The 13,161-nt window shown below is 39.0% G+C and overlaps 1 protein-coding gene across 12 annotated transcripts in view; it reads right to left on the minus strand.

Annotated features, from left to right (window-relative positions):
• Positions 1 to 13,161, minus strand: part of ESRRG (estrogen related receptor gamma) — a 602,438-nt gene that overhangs the window by 193,094 nt on the left and 396,183 nt on the right. For all 12 annotated transcript variants that reach the window (XM_058275224.2, XM_071207737.1, XM_071207739.1 and 9 more), the window contains one exon: positions 1,694 to 2,109. In XM_058275224.2, the coding sequence (XP_058131207.1) occupies positions 1,694 to 2,096 (403 nt within the window). In that variant the 5' untranslated portion in view covers positions 2,097 to 2,109. The remainder of the gene's footprint in view (positions 1 to 1,693; positions 2,110 to 13,161) is intronic.

The following is a 13,161-nucleotide window of genomic DNA, read 5'->3' on the forward strand; positions in this document are numbered from 1 at the left end:
CTTCCAAAAATCCCCCTGGGGAAGCAGACAGAGCTCAAGTTTGAGCACCTGCTTCCCATGTATGAGGTCCTGGGTTCCATCCCCAGTACCTCCTACAACCAAACAAACAAACAAAAATGAACTCTCATTGGGTAGAGGATCTAGCGCAGTGGTTGAGTGCCTGCTTTCCATGTACGAGGTCCTGGGTTCAACTCTTAAGTTCAATCCCCAGTACCTCCTGGAAAAAAAAAAAAAAATCTCCCCTGGCCCTGCCCATACTCAAGATCAATCAATTACTTTGAAATTCTGACCAAGAGCCCAGGCTCTGTATTTTCAAAGCCTCTCTAAGGAATTTTGATGAGCTGTTGTCAAGTTTGAGAACCACTGATAGGTCAAAAGAAAGACGTGTGTCCATAACTGGTTGTTAAGAAGATATATATTGTGAACTACTGAGCAGAACTGCAGGGCTGTATATTCACAATAAAGGATTCTGCTTCCCTTTATCCTATTCTTGTCAAAAATATATCAAAGGGTATCTAAAAAGGTGAAATATAATTTTCTGTTGGAATAGATATATATTTATATAGCTTTAAAAATGAGCAGAGTTCTTTATTTGTGGATTACTAATTTAAAGCAGCACACAGGAATTTCAGTCATATTTTTCTACATTGTTTTCTACATTTTATGTGTGAAATGATGTTATTTATAAATCTGGAGACCACAAAGGTTTGGGGATGTACTCGCATATATGTTGGAGGCATATTTCATTATTCAGTGTAATTTCATTGATATGATTTGAAAGACTTTGTATACAAATTCATTAAATTTGTGGGGGAGGAGAGAGTATATTCAACCAGAGGGAAAGTTTAATGAAGGAAAGAGAGGAGCTAACTACTTATGTGAAGATCAGTGTTTTCAGTGTGGTCCCTGGATGAGCTGCATAAGCATCACGTGGGGATTTGTTAGAAATACAAATTCTCAGGCCTCACCCCAGTTTTCAAGAATCTGACACCCTGGGTGTGTGTGTGGGGGGGGGGGGGGTGCCGGCAATCTGTTTTAGCAAGATCTCCAGGTGGTTCTGATGCAGGATCCTGTTTGAGAACCACTGGTCTAAAGTTTTCATGACTTCATGTGTCTGTGAGAAAAGCTGAAGGGGAGAGGGGAGTGTCGTTATTGCTACGTGCGTTCCTTCGGTTGCTATGCTGGCACACATTGTTTTAACACTAACTATGCTCTCAAACTCCACCCAAAAGCGTCTTACGAGTCCATCATTAGGGCTTTATAGGGAAAGTAGAATTAACTGATAAGGGCATATCTGGGGGTGGGGTTATCATATAAATTCTCCAGTATCACTTTTATTCTATTTCTATTTTGTAGTCAAGATGAAATTAAGGAGCAGATATAGCTTAAGTGGATGAGTGCCTGCTTCCCACATACAAGGTCTTCGGTTCATTACCCTCCACCCACCGTACCTCCTAAAAATAAAACAAACAAACAAAACAAAACAAAAAACCCACCAACACTCATTGGGTAGCAGACAGAGCCCAGCGGTTGAGCACCTGCTTCCCATGGACCAGGTCCTGGGTTCAATCCCTGGTGCCTCCAAAAAAACATAAAAAATAAAGACTGTTAAATTGACTAACAAAAACTAGAACTAGGGGAGAAATCACGTAAGGTAGGAAGCAGGTAGGGCGTGCCTAGGTCCAATACTAACCTTGAATTGTCCTCTTGAAGAACGCCTTGCAGGCTTCACATGATGCTACCCCATAGTGGTAACCAGAGGCGATGTCCCCACACACCAAACACAGTCTCTTGGGCATCGAGTTGAGCATGTATTCACACTTGGTCTGCGGGTCTTCAACGATAGTACTGGAGCAGTCGTCATACAGTTTCCTGACAGGCCCACTACCTCCTAGGAGAGGAGCAGAAGGGTAAAGAGGTGGCGAGTCAAGTCCGTTCTGATGGCCATTCATGGTTGAACTGTAGCTCCCACTGGCGTCGGAAGAGCCACCAGGGCTGTGATGGTTGACGCTGTCCGTCAGGGAGGCCGGGCTGGAGGGTTCCGTCTTGATGAAGGACGAACAGCTGGAATCAATGTGTCGATCTTTGTTGGACATTCTGCAGAGAAGCCTGGAATTTAGGGCAAAATGAACACAGAGAGAAAGAGAAAGGGAGAGTGTCAAACACAGAGACCCAAAGACAGGGAAACAAAGAGATGGCAGGGAAAAAAAAAAACAGAGAAAGTGAAAGGGAAGGATGAAAGAAGAAGAAGAAATAGCAGTATTCATATGCTAAAGACTTCGCTCTCTGAGAGCACTTCCTAAGGGCTGGGGACTGCACATCCTTCATTCGCCAGTCAATATCTCTTGTTCTACAAGAAGGTAATCAGCATAAGGGCATGACAGGGTTACATCAAAGTGCCCACACAAGCCATAAACAAAAGCTCTAAAAGGTCCAATTCCGTTTATTTTACCTTTCTTTTCGAGTACCACTGTCAATAACTAAATCAACTCCCTAGAATCTAAATTTATCAATGGAAGAGGCATCGATTTGCAAAGTCCATATCATTTCTAGAATTTTATTTATCCTCGCTCTACTTTTCCTTCCATGTTTTGAAGCTGCAGACATTTAATAAGGAGCAGAATCAAACTTTTATTTTCAAGACTGAACAGATGATTTCTCAGCTCTGTAATTATTGTTCGTCGCATGCTTCCATAAGCATAACTATGTCTTTTATTGATCTGACTAAAACACATAGGGAATATATCATGCAATCACTTTGTTTCTTTATTTAATTTGCTCTATTTCATAGCCATTTGGCAATACAGAAAGATATCAAGTATAAAATTCTAGCCTATGTTTAAGGGTTATTTCTGAGAACTCACAAAATTTAGTGACATGATCACCAGCATTGATTAATAATAAATATGTTTATGTGTTTGTACTGTATATGTGTGTATGTGAGATTTGCCACTGTTCAAGAGATGAATCAGTAAAAGACATTTGCGCCTTCAGTGTATCTGTGAATCAGTAAATCTGATACTTTATGAAAATGTATCAAGTTTGGTCCTGAGAAAATGAGATTGGTGGAGGTCTCTTCCCCCTCTTCTTTTTGTCTCTTATCACACATCCTAAAAGGAAATATGGTGAAACATCTAATCTGACAAATAGCACTCCTATCTAAAAGAAACACATCACCCCTCTTTCTTTGTTGGAATCATAAGTGATTGAACTTGTGAAAAGGTAATTAGATGAAAAGATATAATTGGCTCTTTTTTCTTTCTGCTTAGGCGTAGTGCAAAACCCCTTTTAGCAAAGTCTCTAAGAACCTTCTGAGAGCCCACTATAGAAAGAAGACGTGACAGTAGAGAAAGGGACTTCGATAATTGCTTCCCAGTGGAAAGTTGATTTATGGGAATCCCACTGGGTAATGGTCATTCACTAAGATTTGGGGGAGTAGTCACTGTATAACCAACGAGATGCAGTGATCTTTTTACAATAAATCAAGTGATATTTTATCATTGCCCAAATTTCTCATTCATCTCTCTGTCCCCCTTTCCCCACTGTTCTGCATTACTTTAAAATGAAGGAAAATGTGGAATTACCTATTGGGAATGTTCACCTAACTGTTCCAAGAAGGCAGTTTCAAGAGCAAAGCATTAAGGGAAGCATTTCCTGCTCCACAAATATATTTCCCTTAGGAGATTTTGCTCTGTTTTGTTCTACTTTCTAAAGTAAAGGCAAGACCAGGACACGAATAAAACAAATAGGAAGGAGAAAGCCACAAAAATATCTTCTTGCTTTTGACCACCCACTTGGTGGTCAAAAACTAACGAAAGAAAAAAATCTCTCCCTCGCCAGCCTGAACTACAGCGTCCTCTCCCTACTGCATCTGCTGCCTTGTACCCGTCACTGTTAATGAGTGGTGTAATTAATAGATCGCTCTCCTTGTCTCCCAGCTTGCACTCTGGGCTAAGCGCTTTCCTCAAGTCAACGTTTGAAAGAAAGCGGGTCGGCACTGACTTACAGCAGCCCTGCGAATTCCTTTTAATTTAGAGCACTTACACCACCACTTCACTTATTACCTTATAATTACTGGACTGCTCGCACATACATTATGATCTTAGGCTAGAGTTAGAAGTTATTAGGGTACTAAAACATGGTTGCTCTCCTCTCCTCTCTCTGGCACTGAATTTCTCACAGCTATGACAATTAACTCTTTCGCCATCTGCCCACAAGGCACATTTTTAATTTTTTTTTTCTTTGCAAAGGAGAGTTGATTCAGGTTGCTGGACCACAAAACATACTATGTTTTCTCCAGATACTCTCTCTCTACGTGTGTGTGTATCATATACATATATATATATATATATATATATATCATCTTGATCACTTTCATCCCAATGTTCTTTCCCTCAGACTTTTTCTCATGAATTTCTAAAAAATTTTCAGAACTCTCAAATAAGAAACAAGGCCAGAAGAGAGAGGCAGTTATTTGTAAGGCACCAAGTTTCATGTGTCAAACAAAATGTGTTAAAAAATGTGGATTCTCCCACTAGCTGTCTCACTCAAAAAATTTCAGTCCATAATTTTGCAATAACTCTGATGGAAACAAGGAAATTCAGACACACCAGCTTCCAGGAGGACCTGAGACAGCAGCGATATCTTCTCCTACACAATGTCCAAACACTGTAGCTACTGATGGGAGTAAACACACTGTGCTGTAGGTTGTACATGTTTCTTTTCAGACATGAACTGCTTTCTAAATTAACACCCTTTGCCCCGTGGAAATTATAATAGCGAGAGTCGTCATTTATCAACTGCTGATTATGTGCCAGGCACTGAGCCGAGCACTTTACAAATATTACCCCATCCAATCCCCACGACCACCTTACAAGCAAGGTGCTACAGTTTAGGAAGCCGAGCCCCCATACGTTACACAGTAACGTATGCTGGAAGTCATACAGCGAGAGGTGGTAGAAGTGGCATCTGAACTCGTCTCACTTCAAAGTCCAGAAGAAATGTCAGAAGGCCAACAGAGAGCTTTTAACAGCATCTGCTAATTTTTCTTTTTCTAAGCCATGAAGCAGAGGTAAAGGTGGTACATGCAGATTTACTGCTTTTATTTCTCAGCATTTACATCCATACCTCAAACAACCTTGAGAGGAAAGGAGCCAAAATGGCCACCACGGTGGCCACAGGTCAGTCCTTTGCAAGCTGCCCTCTCTAGGCTTTGGAGGACACCTCAACAGCATCGCTGGGAGAACGTGGTGTCTCCCAATTACTACTTAGCTCATTACACTGAACACTTCCTAGACACATTACGTTAGACCCTAAAACTACAGTGGGTCTTAATTCTCTCACTCTCTGTCTCTGAAATTCTACAGCTCTATTATTCAAGCCTGAAATATTCACAACTATCTATAAATTCAATTGTCAGCTGGTGGATTTTATTCTAGACTTCACTTCAATCTAAAATTAGAGGCACTAAAATTCACATTAACTCTAAGAGGAATGTAGTGAATAAGACTTTATTTCAAAGAACACCTTTTTGTCAGAAAGAGCCATTTTCAGGATGATGGCTTTATCTGTAGCCAAAGAGAATAAGCCCAATTCCACATTGTGCTGTTAATGCAGAAATTTTAGGTCACATTGGATTAGTAAAAATCTAAATTTAGTTAAGAATTATGAACAGAAATAACATGTGTCAGAAAATGTGGGAAATATTTATTTTAAAGCCTTACTGCAGTTACTTTTATTATTTTAAGAGAAATGAGGAAAAACACAAGGGAGCAAGAAGAGATGCTTTCCAAAAGCCTCCCCTGAATGAACAATCACCCTGAGAATAAACTGGAGAGGGAAATGAAAATATGTCAAGAATAACATTTAGTTTCTGTAGAAGAAACTAAATTTGAGGGATTTAACAGCCTTCCTGAGGCTAGAGGAATTTCACTGCTTTCAAAAGCATTTTCAAAACAGTTGGAGATATGGCCACAAATAAATCTGGTTATCATACTTCAACATAGGAATTTATTTCCTAGGCTAGCCTAAAGGTCAAGGGGGTTAAATTTACTTTTGATGTTAGATACTAAAGATCAGGCAAATAAAACTTAGTTGCTGGATTATTTAAAAATACAATGTTTGAAAGTAAATTACCTTTGTGTGTGTGTGTGTGTGTATATATATATATATATAAAAAGAAAGAAAAAGAATCAAAGTTGCTTATGCATGGAAAAATAAGATAAATCGCAAATTAATATTCAATTTATACTGTAATTATCAGGCTGGATTGTTTTTAGAGATTCTGCCTAGAACCGGATAAACGTGTGATCTGGAATGAAATGCCATGAGTTTGAATTTCCTCACACATGAGTAGATATACAGGGTTGTCAACATTTAGCAGAAGAAACATCTGCTTAGCTAATACTTTAATTTGTTCAACACTGGTATAACAATAGTGTTCTGTACGCTTATATATTATTAATACTTTAATCCAAATGTAAGTTCTTAGCAAACTACTCTATTTCATCACGTGAAATTTATGCATAAATTTAATTTATTTACTACTTTATTTTGTCACTGAAAAATGGAGCATAACAATCTCCTAAGGAGCATCTTAGACCTTCCTGATTCTTCTACTAAGACAAGATCTTTTGAAACTTTTATTACACCTGTACAAGTGAAAGACATCTTAATAGACTAAATAAATGTCAACTATCATCACCATTTTAGTTTCTTCTTTGTTATCCTTAAGGGCCTGAAAAGGCATCTATCATCATAAAATCCAAACACTTTTTAAATTCTGATCCAACATTTTCATAGCAGGACACTGAAGCCAGCAAACTAGCAAGTTTAGAAATATAGAGGGGTAAGTAGACAGGGTCCCAGCTCTGAGGGCTGGAAAGGGAAGGTTATCAAGTACTACTTAAGTCACTAACAAGTGCAATCAGCAATGCATCTCTGTGGGCTGGCTGATTTTCTACTTTATTAGCTAATAACTTTTAAAAAAAAATGCTTTTAGAAGAAAACCTCTAAGACTAAAGCTGCAGCTCTGGAAGGCACAGGTTTCAGAGTCTATGACCCCAGCAGCTCCTGATGCAGCCTGAGTTACAACTTCAAGAGTGCTACTTTACAAAGAGCGTTTTTTCCCCCTGCTTCAACTAATTGCACTCTCGTAAAGTGGCCAAATGTGAATCACTTAGTAACAAAATGGGCACCAGCTGCCATTGTCAGAGAATGGTTATGTTCAAGAAAGGGAAAGCAACCGAATGAAGTGTCATGTCAGAAATCAAGGGTGCAATGTGTGATTTGAGAAAACATGACTACTTTCCAGAGACAGGGTGTCATTATGGCATCACAGTAATACGATGCTTTGACAACTGCTGGGTCTAACATATCATCATTGCATTAAGGTACACTGGCTTAGTTGGGGAAGGAAGAGAAAGGACTTTTTCTTTTAATAAGAAATATCTTAAGGTCCGCCTGGTTAACCTAACTGAAGGAGATCATTAATTGTAAAGGAAGAATTGTAAATCCTGACCCATGAGCTCAGAAAGATTAAACGCATGCACATACACGGACACACACTTAGGTATAATGTTAGGCCTTCTTTAATAATGAATACAGAGGCCAATCTAATAACAGCAGATTTTTGCATAAGAGGATCAAAATGGCTTGATAATATTGCTTCCTGATAACTTGATAACAAATTACTTGTGCATTTACTCCCAAAGCCTTCTTGCAACTTAACTCCATCGAGAACAAGAGTGAGCAAACAGCTCCCCCCAAAGCTGATGCCTGAGTTGCTGACAAGAGATGCATGTAAGTAGCAGGGAGAAAAGGAGCCGGCCCCCAAAAATATCAAATTAGAACCCCTATTCAAGCTGACAGCCCCACCCTTTTAAAAGGCTGCCCTCTATCCCAAAACAGGAAATTTAGGGCAAATAAATGAAAGATTTTCAGCTCATTTCTGGTCAGTGGGAAAGTGACCTATGACTATAACTTCATACCTAACAACCATACTGAGATCAGGAAGGACCTTGCTGAAGCGATCTGCACTTGGGGTTCTAAAGTACAGTGACCCTTTCATGGTCAGTTATGCTCTCACATTAGGGTGATCAACTATCCTGGTTTGAGCACTGAAAGTCCCTTGTCCTGGAAACCCTCTGTGCCAGGCCAACAAAGACAGGAGGTCACCCAATCCAAAAGGCAGAAAGACCTGGGGAAGCCCATGTCTCTAGTCTCTTGCCATCCTACCTAAAACAAAGGAAGGGAAATGGGGAATATCCACTGCCAGCAATGCAGGTCCAGAAAGATGGCAAGAGAGATGCAATAATAAGACTGTGCTGCCTAACAAGTGCTAGAGGGGTTGTAAGCACAGACATGTTAACAATTGCTGGTAGATACAAGAGCATCCCCTTTCACTACGCCACACCAGCCGTGAGCCACTGCTGATCACCCTGTTAACTTATCCAGGCTATTTTGGTTGTTGGGAATTGCGGTTGCTTCAATTTGTATTGCCAGGTGATTTCTTAGGCTTCCTGGTTGATAAACTTTATTATTAGGAAAAGAAATGGTCCTGTGATATCACCATGTATTGTACATTATGATTGTTGACAGTTTCTGTATTTAAGGATTCGATCCGATGCAGGGGAGCTTAGTAGTGTAATTTATCCTTAGCTTGTTTTCTTGGGCCTAGTTCAATCTGGGGGTGAGCATCCCTTGTTTATAGCTCTAAATACAGTAAGTGAGCAACTGGCAAATCAATAAAATTGTAAATGCATAATAATGCTGGGTAATCGCATACATGATGTTTTGCATAATTAACTGTGCTTCTTTTTAATACAATGGGTACTCAAGTTATACAGAGTAGCTATAAGTCTATAAAATATACACAGTTTATATGAACCGTGATTCTGCTTAAAACTCTGGCTAATGATCTACTTTGGCTTTGAAAAGAGAGCTCTCCTCCATTGCCAAGCCCAAATCAATTCTTATGACATTACTTTATAACTAACATGATATTTAACTGATGATGGCTATTAGCTATTATACAGATTGTATTCAAGGACAGTAACAGTAGGGAAAAATACAATTCGGTTTAAACAAACTTCTACCATGTAATCAATATTATTGAGAGAAATTAAGAGTTTAAGAAGTGTGTATATCTGTCCTAATACAGCTTAACTAACTATATTCTCAGACTTTCTGGTTACATGATACCTATGGATCTTAAAAGAGAATCTCAAGAAATGCCCAATCAGAAACTCAGACGGTAAAAGAAATATTTATCTCTTATCCTCAGGAAAATTTCTGACCTTAGGTATATCACTCTCCCGGGATTCCAAAGTTGAAGGGCAAGATGGCTTTAGAACAGTGTAGTCTACAGTCAACCTGCTAGACCTGTTGGATAGCACATGCCCAAGTGCTGATCAGAACATCATCTTCAAGGTGGAGTACAACAGCCTTGCGTTGGGTGTGGGGGTCACTACTAGAAAGGAAGGTTGGTGTGGGGTAAGGGTAAAACACTACATTAGGGAAGCAGATGTGGCTCACTCAGTTGGGTGCCTGCCTACCACATGGGAGGTCCCAGGTTCAGTTCCTGGTGCTTCCTAAAGAAGATGAGCAAGACAGTGAGCTGATGTGATAGGCTGGCATGGTAAGCTGATGCAACAAGATGACTCAACAAGATGATGCAACAAAGAGACACAAGGAGGAAACACAATGAGAGACCCAACAAGTAGGGAGTGGAGGTGGCTCAAGCAGTTGGATGCCTGCTTACCACATAGGAGGTCCCAAGCTCAGTTCCTGGTGCCTCCTAAAAGGAAGACGAGCACACAATGAACAGACACAGGGAGCAGTCAGTGAGTGCAAACAATGGGGGGTGGTGGCAGTGGGGAGGAATAAATAAAAATAAATCTTAAAGTAAAAACCCCAGAACACTACATTAGATAAATCACTGAAATGAAGCCTACTCCTATATGCTGAATGTAACATGTATTCACTTTCAGAGTTACTACGCCACCAGCAGCCCTCCTCTGTGGTAAGCAATCTCAAGAAGAGAAATAGCCTTCTACTTCTACATATCTCTGGTCTTTCAAACAGAAATGTGGATCAATAAAGTTTTCTTGGGTTCAGACACTCCCGTTTTTTAAGCAGTCAAGAAGCATGCTGAAGAGAAGCCAACACAACAGGAGGGGGCTGACAGCTAAATGAAGACCTTTTCACAGCATCTGACTAATCAGAAATAAACAAACAATTCAACTTATAGAAAGTCTATGCACTGATCTTTACAAATTACAATCGAATACAGTTGCTTTCCACAGACACACTCCAGTGATAGAGTTTACAAATCAAATCCAAGTCAATGAAAGCTCAGGCTGCCTGAATTTCCCTTCCCTATTCTTTTTTTTTGCTACAGTGAGACAGGAAATAAGAATGTGATTAGGATTTGATATTAGGATATTGAGATTATAATATTGATGCCACCATTTACCTATTAAGAAAATATTTTACAAAAAAACAACTACCAATAAACCAGCTGCATCCATACAGAGGGAACAGTTCACTTGAAGTAGAACTGTAAAATGTGCTGTGAAACTGGACAAATTGCAGTGGTGGGGAAATCTAAATTTTGAGAAGGAATCATTGCTTAAATAAAGGTTGCTTCAAGCACACATGGAAAATTCTATAGTAGAGGAAGATTCACAATAAAACCAGACATAATAAACCACATCTTTCCCTGTTAGACAGTCATTAAACAATGTTTATACTTTTAATTTAATAGCTTAGTCTGCGGTAGTTAACGTCTGTATGCACGGGCAGCTGGTCTTAGGTGATCCATGATAGCAGAGGTTATGATTATATTCTGTTATATCAGGTGTTGTCCAGCTGAAGTGGGAGAGTGGAAGGAGGTGCAGATGAGGGGAAATTTATTAAGTATTAGTCCTAAGAATTCTTCCTCAGTCATTAAAAAAAAATTTTTTTTTCAATGAGCTAGCCGCTTGAAGAGAAGGTGAAGCTAAAACACACAAGCCACTATTTGTAGGAAAAGGAAACTTAATACACACACATATATTTAATTCAAGCTACAGAAATCAAGTATTGGTTCTGCAGGATGAGGGGTTTCAGAAAAAGGGATTATTCAGCAGTGACACAATTTCTAAGGAAGACAACAGAAGCCATCAAAAAGCCTGGAGTTCATTATCAGAAGGACTTGTTTGTTATTTGTCACTTTCAAGGGTCCAAAAACAAACATGCAGAGAAAAATTTCTAAATCTTTTTTGCCGTAATGAAAATGGATGAAAGTGCTACACCAAAACTCCCACAATTGCTTAAAAGTCCTCTCTCCTCCTTTCCCAGGAAACTGTGCTTCTGATAGCACTTGACCGAATAGGAGACAAGGATTCTAGCTGTAGATCTGGCACTGTGTAACCTGAAACAAGTTAGTGCACTACTCTGACCCTGGTTTCCTCACTTGTAGAATCTGAGGATTGGCCTTTCTAATGTAACTTCTGCTATTTTTTTTTCCTAGTTGGCATCAATGATTTTTTTTTATTGAAGTATATCATTTATACATGAACACACATAAATAGTAACGATTGTGAACTTACAAAATAAACATGCATAACATCACCCAGGGGTCTCATACATCACCCCTCCACCAACTCTCTGCATTGGTGTGAAACATTTGTTACAAACTATGCAACAGCATTGTCAAAATATTACTACCAACTATATTCCTTATCTTACATTTGGTGTATTTTTCCCCCAACCTACACTTTTTTTTTAATGTATTTTTTTCATGTGAACTTGCCAAACAATCATAGAGATGTATCTGTAACTTCTGCTAATTTTTAAAAATATTTCATTCAAATGAAAAACATACTGGCCTGTGACTCAGATTAGATCTTGAGAGCAAGGACTAATGCACTAAAGTGCACTCTCCAAACTCCCATTCCCCTGCCTGCTATTGCTTTCAGTAACTATTCAGGAACATGGTAGGATGAGAGGGGGGGATTTTGAAGAAGAAATTACACAACTTTGCTACATAACAGCATTACTGTACCAACAACATGCAACAGAGGACTCATTCTCAGTGGGCTACAAAAGGACAAATAGAACAGTGATAATTTGGGGGTGGCAGGAAATGGGGAGCAGGACTCTGGTTTTTCCTGGAAATGGTTCTCTTTTTGCTCATTACGTTTTGGTGGGAGGCATTGGTAGAAAGGGCAATTCCCTGCAATCAGTGTTTAAGTGAATGTTTGTCCCAGTGTGTGACACCATGCTGTCAGCAAGCAGCAGGGAGCCGTTGAGTTGTTACTACATTTGATTTGACTGCCAGTAGGAAGCTTCATTTCTACCAACTGTTAGTTGCTTGCTCAAAGAATCTTCTCTTCATTTTTGGAATGATTTTTCCCTTTTCCTTGATATGTCATAAGCCCAAATACCACGTGGATTTGTAAGAGGCAACCTTAGTGCTTGTCTCTTAAGGTTGTCAAATTTGAGAGCCTGGATGTGATGGGCACATACAATTTGTTCAATATTTCCAGCCTCTCATTTAGTGTCTCTACATCTGAATATTGCATTTTAATTCTGATTTCCTAGATAATCACAAGGTCAACACAGACACAAACCAGTTCTGCCTTACTGAGGTCACATCATTTTAATTGATGGAGTTTATTTCAGCAGATGGAGCAAATCTCTCTATAGCCCTTATTAGGGAAAAAAAGTGTTGTCACTCACCTTTCTATGCAATGTTGGTGAAATGATTACTATTTTTGGTGATTACTGATAGAACTGTTTTAAAATTTTCTGATTTATTAACTTTATTACCTCACATGAAAGTTATCCTCCTTAAAAATAATGTTTTTGGTAATTATGATTCTCAAATAGCAAACTCTGACAACAATTTCTGACAATGAAAAGCATCTTCAGGAGAAACAAAAGCATATGCATAAGTAAAAAAGGATGGGAGAGAAAAAAGGAAAAGAATATCTCTCAGTGATATTACAAAAAATTTAAGCTGAATGGAAAATTAATTAACACTAAAGAGCTAAAACTGTAATTAAGAAAAATTTCATTAAGGGTTGGCAGGTGAGTCTGCTTTTCTAAATATGACAAGGTGCTGTGCAAAAATAAAATAGAAGCAGGTTTCGGTGAATGGAGCAGGAAAGCCATGTC

The sequence above is a fragment of the Dasypus novemcinctus genome, chromosome 13 (assembly GCF_030445035.2).
Source record: "Dasypus novemcinctus isolate mDasNov1 chromosome 13, mDasNov1.1.hap2, whole genome shotgun sequence".
NCBI lineage: Eukaryota > Metazoa > Chordata > Mammalia > Cingulata > Dasypodidae > Dasypus > Dasypus novemcinctus.